We start from the raw sequence: 27,905 nt of genomic DNA on the forward strand, positions 1-27,905 counted from the left end.
AGTTTAAACAACTATTCACAGTACCTTCATGTATTCCTGTTTCAGTTGTCTCACTTGACCTCATTAGAAAGATATGTATGGTAAGGGGAGGGCCGGTAACCTCTCAGAGCTGTTTCAGAGGCTTCATGTTGTCTGGTTCTATCCCCAGATCAGCAGTAAATAGGAGGAATATGTTCTGTTTTTTGTGACGTACACTTAAGAACGTTTACGGTCAGCGTGCATTCATTGCTGTTACTGATGTTAAAAGACTAAATACAGCCAGAGCTAAAATTGGAAAATTGCTTTATGAGGCAAATGAGAAAGATAGATTTCTCATAAGCTGATACGTATCAAATAATTCAGGTTAGACAAGTGAATAGCCTTATTTTTTTAAGTGTGTTTTCTGAACAATTCAGCCTTTTTCTGAGTGATCATTTCTCAAACACAGTAAATGATCATATAGCACAGCTGAAATAAACAAGAGAAGTATTTGCTCATAAGAAGGTCCTGAAGTAAGAATAGACATGCACATACACAATGAGATCTGTACTCATCTAAGCAAACAAGGAAGATCAGTTTTAATATGTTTGATTGATAATCAGTGTCAAATGCAAATGCTAATTCGTCATGATCACTTGATGTTAATTCATCATGACCACGTTAAGTGAATTGCTTCCCATATTTTTTTACATGTAAGTATGCTGTAGTGGATTTGATTCTTCTCCAAAGTTTAATACATCTCCTTTGAACTGTAAAACTAGTTGCATTGACTGGTATATAGGCATTACAAGGTATAATGTTGTCCTAAATACTGTGATTCGACCTAAGCAAGGAACAGCAAAAGGTCTAGACTTGATTTCAGCCTCACTAGAACTCAGGTATGCTCATGATCAGCTGAACTCTGTAATTGAAATGTGAGTAACAAAATGCTTAATTATTTAATACATTAAGAACATACCTTCTATTTTTTTTAAATATAGCATAAAAGATTAGTGGAGGAAAGTCAATTAACATGTTGCTTCTGTGTTTCAGCTCTAAGTTCAGTAGTAAGATACAGTATGTCAACACGTTGGCAGAGCTTCGTGAAATGATTCCAATGGAATACGTGCACATACCAGACAGTATTGTCAAGTAAGTGATGTACAGTAACTGTGTACTTGTTCTAATGGAAACTATTTCCACAAACTAATGATAGTGTTTCAGAGTCTGTAAGAAAAACAGAAAGCCTATATTGTTATCCTAATATTGTTATAAATGCTTATGCGTTGTTTCACAAAGTTTCCACTGTCAAACTCAGAAGCAGGAAAACACTGTGTAATGGAAACACAAAACACAATACATATATACCCCTATGGGAACTGATGTTTAGAGGAAGAGGAAGTTTTTGTACTGGATCAAGTGAAACTGCTGTTAGAATGAAGCAAAACTTTCAGGCTCAGAAGCCCTTCATCAGCTCTGTGACTGTATAATCCAAATTGGAACAGACTGTTCACTTACTAATTGCAATCCAGAAAGAAAATAGGAAGAAAGTTTAAACCTTCCAGAGGTATCACCTATGCTATATTTTTCCATAACTTTTACCACTGTTTTAAGTAAAAGTGTTTTTAAGTTTTAGTCAAACAGAGCTTTGAACTGAAACAGTAATTCAAAGATAGTCTGTTTAGTAGAAAACCACTGAAAGTCCGTAGTTTCACCGAACTTTATCTTGCTGGTTTTCATGGTTTGACCCAGAACCACTGAAAGACAGTGTCTTGCTTCTTAGGTGTAAAGGGTTTTTTACATTCAGGTATTTCTAAAGGAGGGATATCTGTTAAAAAATTGTAGGAAGTTGGTTTTAATTGCTCACGTCAACTGGCTTTATTTCAGACCAGAAAACAACGAATTGAAATGGTATGCCAAGGCTGAAAACCTTGGAACTCAATTATGGTTTTGATGTGAGTCATTATTTAAAAAATGCACTGTTCAGGAATGCTTTTTTAAATTATTCTTTTTATCAAATGTCCTAGGTTTTGAATAGGCAAGCATTCTGTCCTAGAAAGTATTTTGATGAGTAAATACACAAGTATGATTGTCTTTCCCTTATGGTTTGTCAGTGACTAGGTATGAAGAATATTTCTTTTGCACCTGTCACAGATCTCTTCAACCCAGGCAGGAGTTTTCACACCTGCCTCACAGTAGTTGTGAAGGCAGCATAATTTCCTTCATCAAGCTGGTGTTTGCTCTGATATTTGTGCTGTAATTCCAGGAAGCAACTGGGAAGCTCAGTTCTTGCAAGTGATGCTTGTAAAAATAGTAAATTTTGGTCATGAAATCAGGGATAATAGGGACTTTCACTCAAATTTATTTGCTGCTTTAACTTCTTTAGAGGTGGAGTGATGCTAAGGATGTGGAACACAGTGGTCACCTGATAAAGAGATGTGCAGAATGTTTTAACATCCCTAAAATTTTTTCATCCTCCCTCTCTCCCTTCCTTCTTCCCCTCCTCTTTTGATTCCTGTACACATTTTAATTTCTTACCATTCGCTTTGATACAGGCCTTAACCTGATAGTTCAGTGTGTTTCTCTCTCTGCTTCCTTGCTGTATTTTACTGTTACACTGTCTGTAGCAGTACACATACCAGTGTTACACACATCTTTTCTTCCTTGTAGACTGAAAACTGTTTGGAAACTCCATTCACCTCTCAGACCAAAGGTGAAATGATCACAGCACCAGTACCAAAGAAACTTTAGGACTTAGAGCTTAAGAAATTTTAGGGAACTGACTACTTCATGTCATCAGCAGCCAGATGAGAGATCATGATTTTGCTGAAGAGAAAAATCTAAAGCTGACAAGTGTCACATTGATACAAGGATGTAGTGGGTGTGTGCATTCAAGGCACTGTGAGTGATTATTCCCATGCCACAGGGAGAAGAGCAGTGTTCGGCTGATGGCTTCCCTTCTGCTGCAAATTGAGAAAGATCCCTGTAGCAAAATAAAATAAAATTCAGCTTTCAACTTCATAATTGCTTCACTGGCAAGAACAAAAATACCACCTATGGTCGTGAGAAATACCACCTGTAGAAAGTATAGGGTTATGCCAGGATTTGTTTATGTGGTTCACTGGTAGTTTTTACTGAAGTGGAATACAGTGTGCATGTTTTATCATATGAACTTGTACATCTTTTTTCCTCCTTCACCCACTCTTACCTTGTAAGGTATGATGAAGAGAAGTGTATTAAGAGAAGAATGAGGTAAAACTTGCTTTCTAGCCCATGCTACTGCTTATAATGGAGTGAATCTGTGTGACAGCCTTTCACCTGCAGGCGACCTCAACAGCTGAATGAGAGAGGGCTTGCAATGATGTGGAATCTTACTTTCCCCTTCAAGCTGTTGAGATCAGCCTCCCATGCAAATAAAACCTACTGAACTGTAAATGTCCTTGACTTGGCCCAGGCTGCAGCTAGTTCAATACTATCTGGTAGAGCAACTGAATGCTTACAGCTCTCTCCACTGGGCGTGCTTCAGATCCCTGCTGCTTTTATGTTTCTGCCTCCAAATGAGCTGAATAAGGAGTTAGAAATTAAAGGTGGGTTGAGCACAGGGATAAATGGTAGCATACTGAACTGAAGAGCTTTAGGGTCAGTGCATAATACTGGGTGCCTATTTTAGGAGCATGTACTGTATTTGTTCTTTGCTCTGCTATTGCTCTGCTTCTCTCTTATGCTCTGCTTGCTTCTTTGTTTCTTTGTATCAATAACTTTTACTCATGCAGACTGGATGAAGAGCTGAGGGAAACTTCAGAAACAGCCAAGTAAGACAGCTTTCAGCTGGATGCTGGCATTATATTTACTTGTTTCACAGGAATAGATTGAATGCACTAGTACATTATGTGTTTGGTACAGCAATCAGCTCGTAGTTACAATTACTGTGTAAGTTGCCACATTTGTGAATTGACTTCCCCTGTCACTGTAAGCAGCCTGCTCTTGTACCATTGGGTCTCACTAAGGAACAATCATAACCTTACAGTACAAAAACAAAATTGCTATTCTTTGATGCTTGTTTCTATAGTCATGGGGAGGACTGAAGTCACTTTTTTACTCCATTAAAATGGTTCATTAAACATTTTCTATCCTTCACCCAGAATGTCAGATGATTCATAAAGTTTTCAGAAAGTAGTTATTTTTAAAAATTATTTTTTACAATTTACTAAGTTAGACGTAGCTATTTACCTCATTCTTAGTTAAGGTAGGTCTTTCCAGTGTTGGTTGGATAGGCCAGTGGCTTAAGACTTGTCTATGGTCACTTAATAAATCAGTGTCAGCTGATGATCAGATACTTTAAACACATAACTCTGTGCTTTGGCTTTAACACACTGAAGAAGTATGGTGTAAAGTACCATCAAAGAACACAGTCCTTGCCTCACTGAACAGAGCTTAGAAAGTACCCAGTGCACTTTTTTCACGTGTGCATTGTACACAAGATTCCAAAGAAGGGAGCTGTGTCTGTTGGTTCATGTATGACATTTTGCCCGTGTTTTTTGTAACTAAAGATTTCAAGTTTTTGAAGTTTCTTTTCAGTCTCCTTTCTTTAGCTTGTGCACTTCAGAATTTTCATGTCACCGCTTCTTCCTTGTATTTTTTCTAAAGTTTCTTCTTTTGTGGTACAAATTTTCCTCTGTTTTTCCTGAGATTAGCTTTTAAAACAACCACAGAGAACTACCCAAAACACTGGTCACTGATTTTTGGTTCTACCAGTTAGACTGCCTCAGAAGCAATAAATTCACATAAGTAGTTATCTGATACAGAATATTTGTTAAACAGAAGAGGCCTACCCAACCTTCAAATGCAACTTCTGTCCCTTCTATTCAAAGATTTTCAAATGCATTGTAGTATATGACAATGAAAACTCTGTGGAAAAAAGCTGCTTTCTTGATATTTCTTTTATTTAAAAGAGTGCAGGCTGCAGCATAGCAAGTGAAAGGGGAACTAAATATTCATATGAGGCATCACTGATTATTGTTATTGTTGGATGTAAAAGTCACTGTAGTGCATTTCCCTTCCCCAACTTAAAGAAATAGCTTAAAAATTTATTACTGAAACTAATTTGTGTTGCAGGCATTAAGCTCACTACATTCTTGTCAATAACATCTGTGTGTTTGTGCTGTCAAAGATACTCACTACAGTTAGTTATTACATCCCTCAAATTTGATGTCATATTTAAAGAGAAAGAAATAAATGCAGAAGGAATGTTTACCACTACCTCTTTTGCCTTGTACCCAGAACTAGCTGCCTCTCAAATGATCCAGAAATCACTTCAGTGGAGCAGGAGTAAGAATTTATGCCTAATACTGTCATTACATTTTAACATTATTTTACAACCATGCTGTTAGGAACTGAGGCTGGGCAGACTCCATAAAGCTTTTTTGGAGACTGAAATGCTTTTATAGTTATTTTCAGGAACTTGATTCAACATATGCAAGCAGAAGAAGCACTGAAGTTAGGATTTATTATATTTGCATTGCAGATATGTATAAAGCATCCGACCATTTCCAATCAGAGACAGATAGAATTTAGCCTGATGATACTCAGGTTAAGTTATGTGAGAAGCAGGTAGAAAAAAGTGCAGCATGATCAGAGTGAAGATGGTCCCATGCATTATCCTCATTTAAAAGTAAAGTGGTAAACTTGCCATTCTCATTCAGAGATTAAAAAGTCTCGTATTTTACTTTGATTTCTGGGTCATGCTCTTGATGTCTTCTTTCTCTTTGCTTTTTGTGCTTCTCAGCTTCTTTGATAGTTATTTCACTGATTAAATCTCCAGTATCTTTATGTCTCTTCCTTTCAAAGCTGGACTGGTTCCCTCGGAAATGGGAGTGTGTCAGTCCTCTTGTTACCATAAATTCAGTCTCAAAAGAACCCTGTAAGACTTAGCTTGAAGTTTTAGAAGGCAGGCATTCTTTATTGCAGTGCTGGATGCACAGGGGATCATTCCACCTAATGTGCATGCACTAAAACAAGAATTCATCCTTTATATACCTTAAAGACATGAATATTCATACATTTTTCCAAGAAGTCTCCACCTTTCTGCCTATCTACTACATTCACATTGCAAAACTACCCTACGCATGCATGGGGGTCTCAGGTGGTCATTTGGGGAGTTAGCCCCCTACTTCTTTTTCCCTTTTATGGTCACGAGTTTTTTGAGGACAATTTCTTCTCCTTGGATGTTTCCCAACTCTGTTGTCTGGCCAAGCTGTTCTTTCTCATCCACCTTGTTTGAGCATTTCTGCCAGGAGGTATCTATTCTCAAGGTTAGGATATCTTCTTTGTATATTTAAATTACTCAGGCCTTGTTAAATACAAAGTTGAACATTGTTTGGTAAAAGAATTTCTTAATATTCCCCCCTTTGAGACTTCCAGGTATACACAACTGGGTACAATATGACTACATAAGGTATAATGGGATGCTTCTCTTATCACTAATTGTTACAGGCCTCAACTTGCAGGCAACAACTGCTTGCAGGTATCACTCTGACATGCCTCAGCGAGGGTGTTTGTAGCTGTAGTGTGTCACACAAGCACTAACAGAGTAGCATGTCAGGAGGACTAGCCATTGCAGCAGTGTGTGTATTCCTGGCCAGGGGAGGAGTGGCTGGGGACTTTGCTGTCCCTGCCTATCTTACTGGTATGTAGAAATGCACAGATGTCTCACACTGGAATATTGATGAAGAAATAGCATATAGTAAACCTGACTCCTCAGTAAAAGATTCCATCAATAACATGAGTAATAATAAACAGGCAAATAATTAGAATTACATGTAGCAAACAGATGCATAAATAAAATGGAGCTTTTCACTTTCTAAAATAAAATTTACTCTCGTAGTTTACTCTCGTAAACTATCACAGTATCATACCTGATACATAGGTTAGAACCATAGATAAATTCCTGATTCCTAGAGCAGTTGACATAAAATCTCGAGCATCTTTTTTTTGTTTTTCTCAGACACTGTTTATTCAGTAACAAGTCAATATGAGAGCTGTTTTTTTAAAGTATGGGAACAGAAAATAACATGTTAAAACTATTTATTTATAATTTTGGTCTTTCTGTGGCTTGAACTATTTTCCATTTTTTTCTCAAAAGAGAAGCTGGGCAACAAAAAGCAATATGAGAAGAGCATTTATGTTTAGCTTAAATAAATATAGTTGAGGCCAAATTAATGCTAATTTGTGCTATTTATTTTCTCTGCATAAATATGAATTTGTCTTCAGAAGTGGCAATAATTTTCCTGTGGTCGTATTGCTCATTTCTGGTGTTATTTCTTCAGGAAATAGGACTTCCCATGTAAATACCTCCACAATGATAACAGCAGTTTTACACAGACTTTTCTTCTGTATGCTTTCTGCTGAAACCTCTCTGGAGTCTGCCCAGCTCTTAGTTTGCTTTTGTTGTCTTTTTCATATCTGTTCCATTGTCTATTGTCATGCTCTTTTGTGTTCTATATTGTTCAACTTCTTTCACTTCCTCATACCTTTTAAAAAAATTCATTATGAAGTAATTCACAGTGAAAGAACTCTGTGTTCTGTAACAGTTCATAAATAATAAGGGTGCTTTAAATAGTTATGTATTGTGTGAAGAAAATTGTATTTTGATGCAATGTTTATGATGACATCTTTTTATTCTAAAGAATGCTTCTAAAGTGTTTGATGACATAGGCTTTGCACTAAATAGCAAAACTATACTCTTAGAAACATTTTTAAGGGCACCTGTATCTTGCCACACTGTGGTGTCATTCCACCAATGGATCTCTCCACACGTGGTGTCTACTTCAGATTGGACTTGCCAGGAATGTAGCTATTGATTTCAATAAAACAGTAACAGATCTTATTAAGGTGTGTATTTTCCATATATAGTAGATAGGATGCATGTAAATTATTTGATATCAATGCATTTAAGTAAATGAGAGATGAGGATGCTCAACACTGTGCAGGAGCTCAGGAGTGGGGAAATGACTAGCCACGTGTTTCATAGCACTGATTTCTTTTTTGTTGTTGTTCTTTTGTGTTTGTGTTTTTGTCTTTAATATATAGAATTGACATGACCCTGAAATAAAAAGCATCATTGCCAGGCATTTGAAGAAGAGGATTCACTTGGATTTTCATCACCCAGACACCCATGACCATGGTGAACAATAGGCAGTTGGGGTTAATTTTGTTTGGCTTATGATTTTTTCCATGTCATTCAGCAATTCGAGAAGATCAAAAGGGCCAATCCCATTGCCATGGAAACAGCAGAATTTTGGGCCTGGTTATTTGTGAAAATAAGAGTTTTCATTAGGAAAGCTATTATCATCTAGCATCGGTTTCTATGTGTGTGTGCAATTTCTGTTTAAAAGTATACCATTTTACCAACAGTGTGCCTCATGAACAAGTCAATGAGGATGTGGATTTTTGTTTCATTTTTGTCTTAAGCATATTAATGTTTATGCATAACTGAACAGAATAGTTATTGTTACAATAAATGTTAGCTCAGTTGTGTTACAGAGCAGCAGCAACTTTATTGTTTAAAAGTAACTCTAGAAGTGATGCAGGACTTTCTTGAATTTGTTTCTTGCTGTCTGAAAAGTCTTTCTGTGTTCATTTAACCCTAATGACTTTTTTATTTGGTCAGAGAAAAGGCTGATACACTAAAAAAATAATAATTAGTCATCAACAGACTTCCCAGAGGACAAATGAGTAACTGAAATTTATTTTAATAATTTAGTTTAGTATCTTTACTTTAGGAAGGGTTTTTATAGAAGCAGCTAATCCTGTAAATGATTGTCGTATATTCTAAAAGCCTTGGAGCATTAATTAATATTGTTGTTTTCTAAATCTGTTTTTCCAGAACTTTTTTTTAAATTACAAGTCTTCAAATAGCATCCTAACTCCAATTGTAAAGGCTATTAATGTTACGAATATGAAACAGTGTTTCCTACTAACAACTGAAGGTTAAGTGTATAAATCTACAGTTGGGAGTCACACTCATTTGTTAGGAATAGATGACAAAGTATTATTCAAAGTGTATCTAATATTAAAAAAAAATTATTACAATACAGCTTATTGTCTGTGTCGTAGAACACAGCAGTAAAAACATGAAAAGGAAAAAAAGCCTAAGCATTTTTTGTTTGCTGCTGTCCTGTGTACTGGCACAAAAGACACCACAGTAAGTCCTCATATTCACTGGAAAATAACTGCAGTCTCAGACCATTCTTTTCCAAGAGAGTGCAAATTAATTGTCGAGTTAATTCCACTTGCTCGCTTTAAAAAGACCAGATTCCAGAATATGACTAATGCTTTCTTTTACCCTAATGAACACACGCATGCATTTTCCAAACCTACCAACTCACCTGCCTTTTGGGATGTCCTAACACAACTATAGTGTTATGCACTCTCTGAAATACTATTATTATGTTCACAAGATTCTCATATGCCCTAGAATTACATCTGTAGATTCTCTACCTTGTCTTGTAAATAAGTCCTTAGACATAACAATTCAAGATAATTTGCACCTTCTTTTCATGTGTGCACTAACTGCAGTCTTGCTTCCAGTTCAGAATTATTAATGAAAGAGAAGACAAGCAGTTTTCTTGAGGAATAAAGTTTAAGCAAAAGGCAGGACAGCATGAGCCTTGATTTTTCAGTAGAATCCAAACTGAGAGTGAAAATTCTATTTCGTCCTTCATTTAAAAGATTGATATTTTTGTTCTGTGGTTTGCACATTTCCATTTCTGTCAATTTGTATCTTGTATTTGCAAGGTAGTCTGCAGGCAAGGAAGCAAGCATCCATCATTGTGTGCACTGTTGTTCAGCTACTCTAATTAAGATTGACAAAATTGTCAGAAAGGCAACAACTTGCCAAATGCTTTCTTATCTGCCATCATCAAAACTGAAATATCTGCACCTCTGCAGTCCTTGCTCTGTACTGAGAGGTGGTGCACTGTATCTCTGTCATACTAGCTAGCCTGCTGTATCACATCTTTCTGTCAGTTAATTTTCACAGGGGAAGGGCCTAATCCTGCTGACCATTGTTGCTGCTCTATAACCTTGCCCTAAATTAGGATCCAGTAGTTTCCACCTTTTCTCAGATATTTGAATCTTGGCTTGTGTCTGCCTTATAAAAGTGCTGTCACTTAGAATATTGGGGATAATATTTTATGTACAGATTAATATTTGTATTAACTTCCAGATGCTAATTAAGCTTCACCTAGATCTAAACTATTAAAAGCATTTAGTAGCATGAAGTCACATCTTCTGTAGACCTGTAGTTAAAGCCACATAGAATGAGCCAGGTTACTTGTGTTAAGCTATAGGTGAGAGAAGTGTTTGCTAAGAGAGAAATTCACCACAAAGCAGAGGTTCAGCACAGATCTTTATGCACTGTTTGAGGCCTAAGTGGGGTATATGAGATTTGTGGTCTTAGTGGTGGATGTCAGCTCAGAGGTGAGTTTAATTCTAAAGGCTTTGTATGAAATTACTAAACAGCAAAGTTGTACATGAATTGATATGATTAATGTGAGTGGACCAATAGCAGCAGCCTGAGACAGAAGGAATTTGTTTAAGCCAAATGTCACATTAAAATGAAATGGGGCATCAGTGTGATGGTCAAAAATGATTGCAAGATCAAGGTGTGGTTATCTTTGCTTATTAATATATTTTGAAAAGTTTTTTAATGTTATGATACGGCAATTCTATATTATACCGACAATAATGTATCAATATTAATAAATCAGTAGTTTGTTGAAACAGCAATATAGTACATATAATTGCACAGATATAATCTTTTATATATGGATTTTTTCTACTGTGTATCAGAGTGCTCAGATCAAATATAAATTATAGTTGCAATTTTTTTTTTTGTTAAAAGACCTGTGCTGACTTAAATTATAGATTAAGCAATACAAGGATATCTAATATCATTGTGTCCATATATATACATATGAATCAGAAATAAAGAACTGCAACCCGTCACTGGAAGTCTTTCCTTTCAGCTCCAAGGTTTTTTTTGTTTATTCCCTGGGTGCATGGAAACACTTGACCGTTTCAAATCACAGTTCTTTGCAAACTTTTTTTCCTTTCATTCCCTACCTGTGCTTCCACAAATTGAAACTGAGTCAGTTCTGTGTCTCATGATGTTCTCCACCACCACGTATTCAAATCCTTGCTTTGCTGATACTAGCAATATTGTTCATGAAAGAAAGCAGGAGGAGCTCTTCAAATTGCTCTCTAATTTGTGTCTGTGCTGTTATCTAAAAATCAAATGCGTCACGAGTCTTACTCCATCTCATATGGTAGGCAGAAAACAGAGGCTACAGGACAGAAACAGATTGACTATGAAACCATCCTGAGCCATTTAACAACCATATTGACTGCAGTGAAGGAAGAAGTTGGAGCTGGTGGATGTTCAGTTCTCTCACCTACCTGGTACCATGTCCCCACTCCTGTCCCAATCTACGTCTATGTCCAGTGGGTCAATTTATACTGTTACCACTTTAAGTAAACCTGGCTGACTTTTGGACAGCTAACCTGGAGCATTGGCCAGTGAGGCACCAAATTTGAGATAAAAGGGTATACCTATGCCTTCTTAATTGCCGCCCACTTGCAAGCAACTCTCTGAATGCTCCTAGACCTTTTCAGTGCAAAATCATAAAGAAGCTGGATTAAACTAACCTTTCATGCTTGTTGAAAATAGTCTCCTTGACTTTTGATAGGTTTGAAAATTTATCAGATCTTAAGGACTGATAATTTAGGGCTTAAACTGAGCCTCAGAAACAGACTTAATCATGGCCATGTCATACAAATGAAGTGCTGCTAGATTTCAGGAATCTTAAATTGTGTTTCAGTTTTGATTACCTTTCTCCAGGTCCTTCCAGTATAATTTAATTGCAGTTTAAATATTCTGTTGGCAGTTGATCTCTGGTGTGCAGTAATATGGGATCATTTATACCTTAAATCTCGGGGGGTGGAATGTCTGTGCTTACATCCAGATATAATGTAGCTGGGAGAACTGTGGGTCATCCTACTGCCATCAGATGTTGTAATGAGAGCTCAGATCTTTTCTCTTCTTAGCTTCTGTGTGCTTCACCACCTGGCTATTTATGTCTTCCAGTAATGTTTTCAGAGTGCTGATTAATGGCTTTTGTAGCTAGGAACACTGGTACAATAGACACAACTATTTATACAAGGAAAAGATGAAAAAGCAGTTAAGTAGTAACACAGAAGCCTTACTTTCAAAAAAGAAAATCCTGGTGTATTGGATATTGACATCTTCCTGTTCGCTGATAGTCTCTAAGTAGTCCATGTTGTGAACATTTGGGACACCTTAACATTTTTCTCAAGAAAAAAAGGTGTAGATTGGTGTAAAAGTACTTAAACTGTGTGTTCTGCTCATTAGCTGTTTCTCATTGATTTTCTCATTGATTTTCAGTGGAGGGTTGTCATGAAATAAGTTTTCAGCACAGTTCAGTGGCGTAAAATAAAGTATATCAGCTGAAAGGGAGATCCATTGCTATGCAGTAAGTTAACATTATCACTCATTTCCCAACTGTGTTAATTTTCTGCCTCCCTGCTTCTCCAAGATTTATATTCCTGTCTCTCAGTCTTTAGAGCTGAAGCAGAAGTTGATGACCTGGATTGTTTTCTGTGTGGGAGAACTAGTTTAACAAGCTGAATGCAAGATACTGTGAAAGGAGACCATATTTGCTTACAAAACTTTGAAGTAAATTGATCTCACGTGCTCACACTCCTCCTCTCATGGGCTTCATTCAGTCATGCTGTCACACCACATGTTCCAAAGCACCAGGACATGTGTTCCCAGGGTGGCCTGACCATGAGCAGTTGTTGGCAGCACAGAGGACAAGAGCTGCTGGCTTCCAAGTCCTCATCAAGTTTCTCATCTTTTTTACTGCAGACAGCAGTTTTTGGGTGTGGGGATTTTGAGTCCCTTGTACAATTTGGGAGTCAGTAGCTATTATTGGGTGGTCCTTTGCTTTAGAGTCATGATTCCTTCAGTCTGATAAATCTGAGGCCACTTTTCTTCCTTTGTTTCAAGCATGTTTGTTCTCTGGGCAAGTTACCACATGCATCACCCAGTAAGTGACATAGTGTAACTTTTTTGCCACCCTGCTGGTGTTAGGTGGAAGGGTCTTCCACTGACAACCTCTCATGTTCCCATAATGCAGGTCCTGACGTAAAAAACAGATTCCTCGATTTTACTGCTGGGATCAGTGTCTTGGGAGGTGTGTCCTGGAAACCTTTGCTGTGGTCCCTGCTGTTCTTTCAACCCTTTTCTCCTGTGTTTCCCACTGCCTCCACACACATGCATGTTTCCTTTCCTACAGCATTCCTACTGATCTCATTTGTTCTGTTACAAATTTCTACAGCTTTGCAGGACAAAGAACCGTCGTTACGCTGTGGTTAGTAAGTCAGGAAAGTGCTGTTGGCAGAGCTGTTGAGACTCATCACACTGTGCATTAGAACAACTACAGAAAAAATAAAGCAAATCTAGTTTTCTTAATGAAGTAAATTATTAAAGGTTCTTCAAGTGTAAGTAGAAATATAGAGTTGGGAAATAGTCCCGTGTTGTTATGAGTCCCATGGTAGTTTGGAAGTTACTGGATTAAATTAAAATCTCATATTTTAAATTAGTTTGAAAAGTTAGAATGGTTTGGTTTGGAAGGGACTTTCAAAGATCTTCTAGCCCAACCCCCTCTCTAGTCCTCTTGAATGATCAGACATTTAAGATGTGAAATGTAAATGCTTCTAAAAACAAATAAAAGACAGACTTACCATTTTCTCTGAATTAAGTGTGTAGTGGATGGGTTTAGATCCACCTGATTTTGGTACATCTGTTGCCCTCTGGAGCCTTTGGGCTGGTGAAATTGCGTCCTCTAAAATTTAAACATTTTACTGTTGAAGGCTTGTGACAGTGTCAGTAGTGTATTTTGTTAAAAATACAAAATCTACAAACACAAATTTTCAGGTTTGTGGTATAATCTTTTGTAAATTTTGGGTGTTAGAAATGCCCCTCAATTTTCTACTAGTGCCACTAGTGGGAATAAGACAGGTCTCAGATTGTGTTGGCTGTGCAGCTATATATAGTTATTTCTAGACACAAGAGGGGTGTGTCCCTGTATTACCTGGCACAGATAAAGCCAACAGAGCAGGAATCAGGAAATTCACTGTTCTACCCCTCATTCACTGTCCCTTTCATGTCTCCAGTCGCCCCTCTAGTACTCTGTTCCCATTGCAAAATACAGCTACCCTGCAGGCAGATGGTGACAATTAACTAAATGTTTAAAAAGCTTTAAAACAAGGGCCTAAATTCATGAGGGAGCTCATAAATCCCTGAAATGTATGGGGAGTTTACCGAGGGCTTTAGACCACTGCAGTGTTACTGTTAGCATTTATTTTTTTCTAATCCTTTCTTTGATGCAGGCTTGCCCTTTAGCGCAACTTTCTTCCCCCACCCCCCCTCCACCCCCGTGGGTTTACTTTCTGTGCATCAGCACTTGAAGTAGGCAGAGGTAAACGTTTATGACTTAGGTGTTTTGTTGGAGCTTGTTCTAGTTTCTAACCAACAGCTACTGGCCTGCCCTCCAACTGGTTGATCTTTCTGGATTCCTGTTATGTTTGTATTTCATTTTCATGTCTTGTCATGTGCCAAATACCACCACCTTTTCATTTTAACCAGTAGCTTTGTGCAAGTGGGGGGAAAAAAAGCACACCAAAAAATCCTTTATTGAAGAAAGCATTTCACTTTCCAGGTCTGCAATTAGACAAGATCATGAAATTGCAGTTATGGCTTATAGCATAATTTAACTTTCATTTTAAAATTGCTTCTTGGTAGAAGTGAAGTATCTAGTGAAGAACAAATTATTACCTATTTTACTTGTAGGTGTTGTTCTGTATGATTATCTGCATGTGCTCAGGGGAAGGTCAAAGAATGACACTGTTGGTTGTTCCTGTTGGCACTATTATGGTTTACAGTTCTGCAGTCTTTGCCTTGACATATGCTCAACTACTACAGAATACAAACTCTCACCCAAATAAATTATTTCACAAAGCTACTGAAGTCTCTTTAAAAATCATGTGCTTGGTTCTTAACAGTTATTTTTCCTAGTCCATTTAAATGTGTGGACTGGTATAGGCTTTTTGCTGTATCTTTGCTGGCTGTTCCTGTAGCAATAATTATTGTTAAGGAAAACACAGACGACTAATTCTACAAGTATGTTTGCAATCTCCTAATTTTTCCCCATTATGGAAAATCCAGTGTCTTGATCTTTTAGGCAAGATGGGAATAACAAGGCAAAATTACAATTTTTTTTTTTTTTAAAGAATTGAATACTATTCAGACTTCATCTCTTTTTGAAGAAAGAAGTTCAAACAGTCATTTCATAAATACTATTAGGAAATAATTTCATGTGCATACATTAGCATTGTTAGCAAGGTGTTTGTTGACTTCAGTGAACCAAGATTTTGGTCTTAAATCCAGAATTATGTTAGGCCTGAGAATGTACTGTATGCTGTTATCACTATAGTTTGCATCATATTTGGATTATAAAGTTAGGAGGAATGACATTTGAAGCCATTATTTCTGTATCATGAACAAGTAATTTGAATCCAGTGCAGCACTATTTCTGAATTATTTTTTAAATGCCTTGAGGCCACAGACCTATAGACCCACGTCCCTGCCCTAACATTAGCTAGTAACCTATGAACAGTCTTGCAAGTAAAGGACAACTCCAGAAAATGAGGTTTCTTTTGTGTTTGAGATGACCAACTGTGGCGTCAGTAGTGGGCTTCTGCAGAAAAAAAGTGCACTGTCTCTCTGGCAGTATCTAGTCTGTCAGAAAATCTAGGCTTGCTAAGCCACACCGTTCAAAAGAACTAAATTCAGGTGAAGAAATAAAAAGCATAAGCTCGCTTCCCAGTATTACCTGTTTAGCCAAGTCACAACTTACTGAAAAACAGAAGCAGTTAAAATTAAAATCAAAACTGTCAGAACCTTATCTTGTCTCTCTGTTATGTACTTCAATAGACAGAAAGCAAAGCAGCCTCCAGCAATAGCAGGAAAATAATCCACAGAGTACTTCCCACACTGCTCTCTGAGGCCTGGTGTGTAAAACAGACTCCCTCTGTGAGACAGTGGCTCAGAAAATGAAGTGCTGGCTTTATATGACAGACCTGTGTTAAGCCATCAAGACTGTAAAACTTCATCTCTGTCTTCATCCCTTTGAAGTATGAGTAATATTGCATTAAACAGCCAACCTAAAGAACATAGAGAACGTTAATGTGAGATTTTTATTTTATTTATTAATGTGAGGGTTTTATAAAAGAAAAAGGAATACAGCTAAAATTACCAGTCTGGGAAAGGAAAAACAGGGGAAGGAAGGACAGGTCAGGGAAATGACGCAGGGAAGGTAGTGTTACATCTTTCTGCCTTGGGCTCCAGCCTTCTTCCAAATTCTGATTCTCCTGGGGAAGATCTTCTGAAACACAGCAGGCCCTGTTTGCCTGGAGCCTTCACACAAAAGAAGCATAAGTCCACTCTGTTTCAAATGTTCTTTTTTTCTCCTTTAAAGAAATGATGGCATTTGTGGAGACAAGTACCTTAATCTGGTTTTCACTCAGTGTAGAATAAAACCCTCTCAGCCTTTGTGTAAACAGCACAGGAGAGGAAAGTGGGAAAAATAGGAAATGTTGCAGGAATTTAGGGAAAAAACTGTATTTCCCAGTGACTTGCACAGAATAAGCATGAGTCAAAAGACATCATATGTGTGAATAAGGAAACAAATTAAATATGGAAGGGAAGGAGCAAGATGCAACAGGGGAGCATACGGAAAGGAGTGTTTCATAGAGGAAAATAGCTGTAGGAGAGAAACCACAGAATAGGAGATGAACTATGCCAAAGAGGATAAACAGAGACCAGAAATGCAATGTAAAAAAAAGAAAAATGCTACTTGCTTCAGAAGACTATTTCTGTGCTATTTAATGCGGCAACTCAGTGGAGAAGCTGCCATTTCCTGAAGGTGTCTCAGTGGTGCATGATAGTATAGATCTATACAGCAATAAAAGATCTCAAGTTATCTGTTCCTCTTCCTACCCCAACACTGATGCACCATCAACATTGCTCACAAATCCAAAACAGCACAATACAAGCTGTTATGAAGAAAATTTACTCTATCCCAGCCAATACTAGTATACCAGAAGATCAAACCGAGACTGCTGTTGATAAGCATAATTTTGGCCTACCAAACCTGACTTCAGGCACCTTTAATTAAAGTGTTCTGCCTTATGTGGAGCAGTGATCAGCTAGACAGTGGCCTAAATGCTATTGGTGTTGGTGGACATTTCCAGTACATGGAAGGATTGTCAGGCAGGTTCGATACCTGCTGCAGAGTACTGTCTTAATTGCTAAAATTGTGAAGTGAGTAAAAATGGATGAGACTAATGACATAAACCTACACAGGCAATGTTGTCACCAGTTCAATTAACTCATTTGCCAGGTCTCTTCTAACAAGTCCTGGAAAGAAAGATACTCCATTTTTTTCCCCCAAAACCAAATCAGACAGGGACAAAGCAGGATAAAGTGCCCTCAGAATTACCCTCCTGAGGGTGTCTAGACATCCTTCTTATTTTCCTCTGTGATTTCAGCTGGTGCACTTCCTACAAAGCTGGTGGTACTTCATTCCCCTCTCTTGTGAGTGGAAACTGTAAGCACAGGAAAGAAAGCAGGATGAGATCAAGAGTGGGGCTTTTTTTGTGAGCGCTGAACAGAATCCAGAAGAGACTGTTTCTCAACCCTAATTGCTTACGCTTGATTTTTGTCTCTGGTTTGTTTAGCCTGATAAGTTTTGCGGTTTTTTGTATTCTGACTACACCATACACTGTATTAGGTGTTGTTACTTCTGTGTTACCATTCAGTAGCACTTCCTCCATGGATAAGCTTCTGAACTTTACCCCAACTTCAAATGAATAATTACTACTGATGAAAGGCTTAGTCTTTTCATGTTTCTGGTTCAAACAGCACTGTTTTGTTAATTGCCTTCTCTTGAAGTAGGAATGTGGTGCAACAGAATCTCAGGGAGAGCACAAGTAGATTCCTTGGGACCTTTATTGATCTGAGGCTCCTGGACTAACTCATTGTGAGAGTGTGGTGACAACTCATCTGGGTGGGCAGATGTGATATGATGCATCAGGCATATATATATACACACACACACATCTATGTATAGATGCATAAATATATGAGCAAAGCCAGAGTTGAAAAAGATTATATTACATTCAAGCTTTTACGTTGTATTCAAGTTTTAAGAAAAAATCTGGAGCTGTTGCTCTGCTGCCTGATGCTGTGCTGCATGTTAAGTTAGCTGTTCCAGGAATACAACAGTTAAAGGATCAACTGGTCTAAACTGCCTTCATGTACAACAAATGAGTTGTTTTCTAGTGTGGAGATTGCATCAGTGAGTTGAAAGGCTATCTTTCAATGCTAACATTGTCAAATCATGTCATGAGGAAATGAGTAGCATCAAGCTTTTGACGTCTTAATATTATTCAGATTTTCCTGAGTGTGTTCGAGTATTTATTTTCTTGAAAAAAATATGTGATCTGCATATAGTTCTGACTCCTAGTCCCTACTGTGAGTTACCAGCGCTTGCCTCTTTTGCAAAATTAATTCAAGCATTAAACATCTATGTTATTCCAAAGTGATTTCTGTCCATGTGCACAACCTTCTCCTTGGTTGTGGTAATACCACTTTCTACAAGTGGCCTGAGAGTGGGCTGGTTAAACCTTAGATCAGCACAATTTACCAGTTGCTAACAAGATGGCTCCAAGGTGCAGCTGCAGGATAAGACAATTGCTGTGACATGAATTCTCCAGTGTGTTCCCACAGGTCTTTTCCCTCCTGTCCGAAACGGCAGATACCTTCTTCCAGAATACCTTGGTAAAGGATCTAGCATCTGCCTCTGTGTACAGCAGGGTTTATAATCTGGGGGTTTAGTACAGGAAGTCCAAACACCCCTGACAGCGACTTGCTCAGTGGCTGCTTTTGCTTGAGCAGAGGTACCTCAGTTGAGGCCTGCCAGAAGAGCATACTCTTGACCATCCTTAGGCGCAACAGGATAAATCTATACATTTCTTTAGGTACACTGCAAAAATGCAGATTCTGTGGGTTTAGTTCCAACTTCGTTTCAATAGTAATTCACTATCTGGAAATGCAATATCTTACTGCTACTTGCCATCTTTTTTTTTTTTTTCTCTTTTTCCTACTTAGTGTGAATTGTAGGCAGATTTTGTAAATGAAAGGGGGGAAAATCCTCTGGAGGGACTGCCTGCCTTAGCTTCTTTGCACTTCCACACATCCAGATCTGATGTCTATGAGATGCCTGGTTGGTCCCAGCACCTTCTTCTTTCCCATGGGAGAGGCAGCATGGAGGCCAACCAGCTTCTGCAAGTGCTCACAGCTGCCCCCATGATTTCTGGGGGACTCTTATCATGAAGGCCACAAGGAACCTACCTCATATACTGGCAACTGTTTCAACCAACTTGACTTTTCATGCCACTAACCCATGTGGCATACATGGATTGAGCAGATGTGGGACAGCCCCTCAGAGTTATTGGTGAGGCGAAACGAGAGAATATTCCTTCAAATTTTCTGCAGGCTCTTCTGTCCATCCATGTGCCCACACACTCCTGAACACTACTGGGTGGTCTCATAATCCAGAAGGTGAGCTGCAGCCTGTCACCCTGGACAGGAACATCATGCTCTCATTATTATTCTCATCCCTTCAGTATTTTATTAAACCACGTATTTTAGCTAAACTTACTCTCAGCCTGTCTTTCCAAAAGCAGATATGTTGTACGTAACATTCTGGAGGACCCAAGGTGTTTGTGAGGGATGTTCTCTTATACATGAGGATTAAGAATATTTAAATAGGTAAAATAAAGTATAATGACTATTAGCTCTGCTACTACATATGTACTTTCACTTTCATTATATACTTTTGATAGAGAGAAAAAACAACTTGTTTAAGTTTTGCTTTGCCCTTTCGGGACCTCAATAAATAAACCAAGCTTTGAGGCTATTCATCTTTGTACAGAATAGTTGAGTCCTAAATGATGGGAAGAACTGGTGTCTCAGTTTTGGAGGCGGCCCGCTGATCTGGCAGACAAGTCTCCCTGTGAGTTTCTGGTTGGTAAGGTTTATGACCAAACAGAATAGCTCTTCATCCAGTAGGTTGTAACCGCTCAGCTGAAGACAAATAGAGATGTGCAAGTGTGTGAGAGAAAATCTTGAGTAATGTTGTGCTGCTTTTACCTAGAACTTTGTTTTTGTAAATAGCTGAGTCTGTTGAGTGCCTGGACATTTTGTCTCCATTGAAGAAATGCAAATAAGGAAGTAAACACAACTAGCCCCAACAACACCTGATAGAGGGGAAAGAGGAGGAGAGAGCAAACAAGTCTAATTGCTTGATAAAGAAGTGACAAACCAGAAAATATTTTCAACATTTAGAAAAGAAACCCCCAGATTATTTAAACATCCTTTCTATGTTCAATATGGATAAATTTGAACTTCTAGTTTTTTAATTTTTATTAAGCTCTGTCCCAGAGTTGAACAGAGTTTGACTGCAAATCCTTTGAACATGCAAAAGTTACGGGTGCCTGTTCAGTACTTCCACTTAGGAGACACAAGTGTTTGAATGTAGTGTAGCTGTGGTCATCAGCAGGCAAATTCATCTTAGGCAGATTTCTCTCTCAGCTTTTCCAGGCTTACTCAAGAATTAGAAACTGGGAGTGCATGGGGAATCCAAAATACAAATTAGTGATTTGGTGATCCAGGCTGCAAAGCTGCAGTTTACCTGGGTGTATTAACAAGAAAAATGAAAACTTGGCCATGCCTATCTGCTGGTAGCTTCTTCACGTAGAGCCAGATCACAGTTTAAAAGTAAATACATGTATTACATATCTTTTTTTTCCTATTCTTGAAAAGAATAGGCACTCAAGACCCTGCAGCGACTCAGAGGTCCAGAAGCCTTCCTTACTCTGCTCACAATTTACAGGCAGCAAACAATGCCTTCCCCTTGCCACTGCTTTGCTAAGCCACGCTTGTGCTATTTCTGCTTCCCACGCTAGCCTGTGAAGAGGCTGTTGCTCAGCATAAACATTTTATCTGAGCACCTTCTTTACAAGCTGCCATATCCACTCCTGCCTCTGGCTGCACACTGTCCAGCTGCTGCCATCCCACCACACACCACTCCCTGAGCTCTCCTCTAGCTTTCTGGATTACCCTTCTCTTCCCATGTGTTCTTGCATTTCTGAGAGTGTATGTAATAGGTTCTAACTATTTGCATAGGTAAAAAAATTATGTAGTGCTGGTACACTTACACACCTACATTCTGTGGCTATTATATTAACAATGGAATAGTCCACTGTAACTGTAGTGAAATCTAGGAAAGACTGGTTTTGCCTATTATTATGATGCTCCTTAAGGAGAAAACTGCTACCAGATAGAAAGTAGTTGTCGACTGGTTGGGATGATACAGGATTAGTCTGCTGCCTGATGAAAGTATTACTGCAATACCTAATTGTGAGGCTTTCTTGCGCACCTTCATCTGAAACATTACCCGGTATCTATCAGCTCTTGTATTTAGCTCAGGAATAGTTTTAATAAAACTAACCAAGCTCCTCTCAGCTTGCAATTTTGCTGAACTGTATTTCTGTCTGGGACAAGCAGGTCATTATGAGGTGGGGAAAATACAGTGCGTAACAAATCTGTGGTAGCTACTGGCAACACTGTTGAATTCAGACTGGCTCAATTTCTACAGCTACATAAATCCACCAGGAAAAGTCTGGTTGTAAATTTTTCTGCCCTTCCCCAGTGAGACATTTTTTTGGTTTCAGACTTCTCACATATCAATACTGGCTACATAGTTTTCCAATTATTCTATATATTACCTTTACTTTTGCTTTCATACCCTTCCTATTAAATAACCTTTCATGGGTTTTTAAACTTCTGTTCTGGGGAGAGGAATGTTTGGGGAAATAGGCCCTAAACCCTTTGGCAGTACTCAGCCTGTGAAGAGCTCAATGTTTGATAAAAATTAGGTATATTATTCTTAAAAAATCTTTGTGTGTTAAGTAGATCTGTAGCTATTCTAAGTGAAAGGTGTATTTAATGTAGCATTATAGCAAACAGAATAGCACAGCTTAAGCCAAGATCTTACAAACACAACAGTACAAAGACCTTACAAGACCATACAAACCAAAAAGCCTGTCCCCTTGTCTGGGTCTCAGACCTTCAGGAGGATGGACTCATCCTTCTCTTTTCCTTAAGGTAAGACTAACAATGTGGGAGAGAAGGTTCAGGTCGAAAATAAAGCTAAGCAACATAAGGAAGCATTAAAAAAAAAGCTTATTGTTTTTCTTAGCAATATGCTCATTCAAATGCTTTACTAAGTTTATAAGAAGCAGTACTGGCTGTGCCTGCCTTTGGTGCTTCCCAGCACAGCACTGTGTTCCAGTCCTGAACACATACTCACCCTTATTGCTTACACGTAGGAGCAAAGGTGAATAAGTAACACAACTCTGTGTTTAGCATCAGATTAAATGTAGTCTGGATAAATAACATACTGTATTTCAAGTTGCTTTCTGATTTGAATACTTATTTTGGTGTCTTTTAAAGAAGAAATTGCATAACTGGAACAGTGCACTCAGACTCCTTTAGCTACTAAATCATACTGTTATTTTTATGTTTTCCTTCTAGTCCCACTGCAATCCCGTAACTGTTTACTCATTATTTTTATTATTAATTCTCTGTTTTGAAGATAAGGATGAGCCACCTATTATTATTATCAGAGTTAATATGCCCTGAAGTGTTTTGCTAGTATTTCTACTACTGGTAGGTGGGGAGTACCCTGATAAGTAATAGAAGTTAGTATGCGGATACTCATCTTGACAAAAACTTTCCCAAATGAGTCAGTGCAGATGTGTGCAGCTAAAAACAACCAGCTAACCTCTCCCATTTCCTAAAATGTGAACACTTACTTACATTGGTGAGCAGAAGCTGTCTGTATGACTGCTAACATGAAGCTTTGCTTCACATAATACATTGATTATACGTGTGGTTCTGCTGCTTTCTTTTTTGTGACTTTGACCAAATAATGAATGAAATTTAATTTGTGAGCACACTGGTCGTGAATTTAATTTCTGTAATACTGAGATGGTCAGCTAACACCTTTTGAAGGTTCCTAAATAGCAGTGAACACAAGTGAAAATTTAAATGTATCTGTATGGATTTCAGTGTATATGTCAGAAAATTGTATCTGTGCTTTTGTTCTTTGGTGTAAACAGTGGGTAGCATTCCTAGTGTCAAAATGGAATTACACAATCCAGTTTGGGGTTTCTTCACAGTTGTGGGAGATTTCTTTTGTAAGTACTAATGAGTGTAAAAACAGCTATGCAGATTTTCTGAGGGAAGATGCCATGTGTTGGTTAAATATTACTATCCTCACATTATATTGTACTTTAAATTTGTTTTTAAAAACTGACTGTATTTTAAAAGTTGTGTGCACTGGCTTGGAGGCTGGAGGGTGAGCCCACTGAGTGCTGCTCATTAGCATAAAGGCAAACTCAGATGGCTTACTTCTCTCTGGAGGTACCTGCCTCCAGACATCCTCGGTATGCATATATTGCCACACATGTGAGGCAGTTTTCTATTGAGAGACTTCCTATCTTCTGTATGCTGTTCTGTTCATCAAATTTGGAAAGTATGTCTTCAAATTGGCAGATGTAATTACTTTTGAAATCCTCTCTCACTGTCCTCACACCGAATCAATATACAATATTAATCACAGACTAGCTAAAGCTTTTAGTTCAGAACAGGAGTAACTACTACTTAATAACAGAGTTCAGTTCTGAGAGTGCCTAATATTAATTTGGCTGCATATCAGTTTCAGCCACTGCAGTCTCAAACTGAGAATAAAAGCCTCATTGACTCAACTGGTTTTATTTATTAGCCTCTTAAAATTTTCCACGAGTATGTGCTCAGGACTTTTCAACAGAAATGTTATTTTTCTCCAGTTTTACTCCTGTTCACATCAACTGAGAGAGGAGGAAAGTCTGTGTCATTGTAGTCAGATCTATATAACTATTTTGCTTTAAATTCTCATTCCCAAACTGAACTGAAGTGATTTCAAGGCCAAATTATAGTCAGTTGGGACACCCTTTACATTCAGTGAATTCGCTTCAGATGGGTACCGGAGTGGGCTGGTCTGGGCTAGAGTCTCAGACTTGGAAGAGCCAGGGTATTTACAAACATGAAACATATTTAAAAGGAGAGATGTAGAAGCCGATCTATTCCATGAAAACAGACAAGAAGCAGTAGTGAGAATTCCCCACTCAATGCGATAAGCATTTTCTGAGGGTTATCCACCCTAATTCAGGCGGCTCACCGTGAAGTGTGTGGTGCTTCAAAGATAAGGTTGTTTTGCATTCTGAGGGGATGGGGCATGACGAACTTGTATTCCACCAAAGACAGAGAAAAAAAGAAAGCTGACTAAATGGTGTTTTAGCTGTCCCTATCAGTTGGTTCACCTGTTTCCTTGAAGGGTTCACAATCACAGCATGTGGCAAATGTTTGCAATGCTGCATCCAGGATGACCTAGCATGACACCATGCTGGAAATAAGTACAGCTGGATGACTCTTGATGGGATGCCAAAATGATTGAAAAGGATACAGTTGCTACCTGTCTTTTCTTTGACTAATCCCTTACAGGGGAAATAGTCCATAATAAACCCATATTTTTCCTCCAGGGAGTTACAGTTCATTAAGAATAGACCTGACAAAATAATGGGCAGCCTAGGGCTTAGACCTAAAAGTAAAATAAGGTACCCAGGAAAGCGTCTGCAGACACGGGTTCAATTTTTAAGACAGCTAGGAAACAAAGTTTCGTGTCTAGATACAGAACACTCCATCAACTCCATGGTGTTGGCAAGGAACCCAGACAAGTGGGAGGGCTCGTGATACATCCCCATCCTTGAAGAGCACAATGTTTGCCTCTTGTTTACTATAGTTGTGACAGAAATAGTTGCCATTTGCTATAAACAAGTGTATTTGAAACCAGTATTGTAGTATGTTCTGTTGTGTGCAATTTATTTTAAAGCCTACTGGCAGGTGGTACCTGCATTATTCTGATTATAAACTGACTCAGAACAGCATTTGATTTCATTCTTAGGTTTAGTTTTATTCCTTTCTGGGCATGCCTAATGCTGCTCTGATCCTCAGCTCTGCTGGTGTCCGTGATTTTGCTTCTGTTTCTGGCATCACCAGTGCCACTGCTCTCACTACCCCTCTGGCACACCCAGCGTTGCTACTTCTGCCAAGGATGGAGCAGGAAGAGCCATGGCAGTGGCAGCAGTGCTAGCAACTGTGGCAGCAGGAGTGTCAAGACCAGCCTCAGAGCAGGCAGGTTTGTGCCACGGCCCTGCAGCTTTCTGGACAGCTGGAGAGGGTTAGATAACCAGGGGTCATTTGATGGTTTCGTGGCTGTCTGCTGAAGTGGCATCTTACAGTGCTACTGTTGGGTGACCATTAGGGATGGGGAGTGAGTTTTTTCCCTTTTGTGCACAGAAAGAGAGCCAGTTTGTAATCAGGACAATTGAGTAATTTACAGTGGTTTGAAATTTAACACCTGGTCAAATCCAAGTATCCTGTTGTTATTCTGCAGTCAGCATTTTTAACATCATTCAGAAACACTGATTGAAGTGCCTAACTAAGGGGTGAAATGACCTATTACAGCTGGCCAGCACTGAGATTGAGTTTATCATTAAAGCAAATTCATTGTCCATAGAAATAGATATCTGAGTAATTTTAGACTGAAAAAAATTATTCTAGATTGACAAGGTGCTCTGACAATCAGTAAAATGTTTAAGAATGTGTGTATACACATTTCCTTAACATTTCCCCATTGCTCTTAAGAAAGCTAAATGTGTATGTTGGTTAATAAATGTAAAAAGCTACTACAACCCTTTTAAAACCAGGGAAGTTAAAGCAAATACAGTGACCCTTCCTGTACTGGTAGAACATCTGTGGAACTGGAATTTCCTGGTGACTCTTGGCTTGTATCAACTGAAACTTAACAAACAGGTTTTGTGTCTTTTTCAAAACCTTATCTGACATAACAATCACTCTAAACTTTTAAAAGATTTTATTTGTAATGTAAATTAATTCTTCACTTTCTTTTCTGACCTCTACTCTCCTATGAGCCTTAAACAAACATGCTTTATGCTGTGGACTAAACTAGTAACCAAATGTCCAGCCAAGAAAAACAATTGTATCTTGGCTTTCATTAATGGGGTTAAATGCAAGAATTTGGACAGGTCCTTTTCTGCATAGGGGTAAATCAGTAGTGTAGTTGTACATCAGGGCTTGCTGCAGAGGTAGTTTCCATTTAAAATGAAACAACCAAAAGAAAAATAAAATCAAAAAATTAGCATGGAATTGATTTCAACAGTGACAGATCTGGGGTAAATCTTAAAAGTGCTAAATGAAAGTCAGATACCTCAAGGAAAACTGGGAAGTAAGCCACCTTTTGTGTTATAAAGCTCGTATTGACCACTGCTTTATCAAGACACTTTTTGTATGACAAAGAAATTCTCTGATCTACTGATGATGAAATTCCAGATGCAAAGTCATGAAAAAATTATGGACAAAGCAAGAAGAATTTATCTTTGTTTTGGTTTAGTTAACAAACTTTCACATCATGATTTCCCTTGATTTATTTTTATTTTACTTAGTTCCATGATATTCATTGTTGTTTTCTGCCATCATGTTCAGTTCTTTTTTTTTTTCTTTTCTTCTTTTTTTCCCTGTATGAATAATTCTCTTTGTCAATGGACAAGCAAACCCTGGAGAATACAAAGTACTGCTACGCAGCTGGAGCTAGTCAAGTTATTGATCTTATTCCCTGTAGGATACATCTGCAGGTGTCTTTCTTTACCCAGGATTTATACGTAAGATTGAGATTACCCGATATACCTGCACAGGAGATGAGGTGAATTCTTATTCTGTTCAGTCTGCTCCTGTGAGTGCGAGATTTGGTGTTGAGCCTAGAAGGTCTTTGAACAAGTCATCAGTCATCATAACAAATTACAAGTGGGTAATATACATGACACAAATTAAAGGCACCAAACTTCCCAACGGTATTGTAACTGCTGACGTGACTTCCCATCGTTTGTTACCAGATGGAGTGAGAAAGGGAGCTGGAAATAAGCAAATGTACAACTCTGTAAAAAATGAAATTAAGCCATGTAGTGTTCTCTGAGGCTGCCAGTGTGTCCTTGCAAAAACTAGTGGGAAGATGCAAAGCTGAAGACTCGGTAAAGCAAGTGGAGTTAAAATTAGCCCTAGCGTAGCATCTAGGAGACCAGGCTGGCATAAAGTCCTCTTGTGCACCACACTGTAGCCAAGCACAGTGACTCTTGGAGGCAAAAAGGCATCTCAGGTGGCCTCAACAGTCCTGATGAGGTGACAGATGAGATGGTGTCTGAGACCAGTTTGTTTCAGACAACACGTTCCTGTGTTCAAATCAAGGCTAATAAACAGAGGACTGGAGAAATGTGAAGGAAAACATGTTTGACTGAAGTAGATGGCACTTGTTGATTCAAAGTGTACTAAGGAAAAAGGACTTGACATGCTGGTGGGTTTGGGATCATGTTTCTTCAGAGGACTGTCAGTTTAACCTTGATTTAGAATGATCCATTAAATGACGTACACCTGTAAAGCAGGATTCAGGCACTTTGTTGATGGATAAGCCCCAAACTGCAATCCGTTTCTTTCCACAACCCGGTCTCAAAAATAAAACCCACTACTCAGTTGCTGCCTAAAACTACCCAAGCTTGAGCTGCTCATT

The 27,905-nt window shown here is 38.4% G+C and overlaps 1 protein-coding gene across 6 annotated transcripts in view; it reads left to right on the forward strand.

Annotated features, from left to right (window-relative positions):
* Positions 1 to 10,962, forward strand: part of PRUNE2 (prune homolog 2 with BCH domain) — a 148,536-nt gene extending 137,574 nt beyond the window's left edge. For 3 of the 6 annotated variants that reach the window (XM_074812365.1, XM_074812371.1, XM_074812370.1), the window contains 5 exons: positions 1,012 to 1,110; positions 3,175 to 3,210; positions 3,732 to 3,770; positions 5,239 to 5,286; positions 8,047 to 10,962. In XM_074812365.1, the coding sequence (XP_074668466.1) occupies positions 1,012 to 1,110; positions 3,175 to 3,210; positions 3,732 to 3,770; positions 5,239 to 5,286; positions 8,047 to 8,068 (244 nt within the window). In that variant the 3' untranslated portion in view covers positions 8,069 to 10,962. The remainder of the gene's footprint in view (positions 1 to 1,011; positions 1,111 to 3,174; positions 3,211 to 3,731; positions 3,771 to 5,238; positions 5,287 to 8,046) is intronic. The other 3 variants (XM_074812368.1, XM_074812366.1, XM_074812369.1) reach the window with 3 other exon arrangements.
* Positions 10,963 to 27,905: the final 16,943 nt, after the last annotated feature.

The sequence above is a fragment of the Strix aluco genome, chromosome Z, assembly GCF_031877795.1.
Source record: "Strix aluco isolate bStrAlu1 chromosome Z, bStrAlu1.hap1, whole genome shotgun sequence".
NCBI lineage: Eukaryota > Metazoa > Chordata > Aves > Strigiformes > Strigidae > Strix > Strix aluco.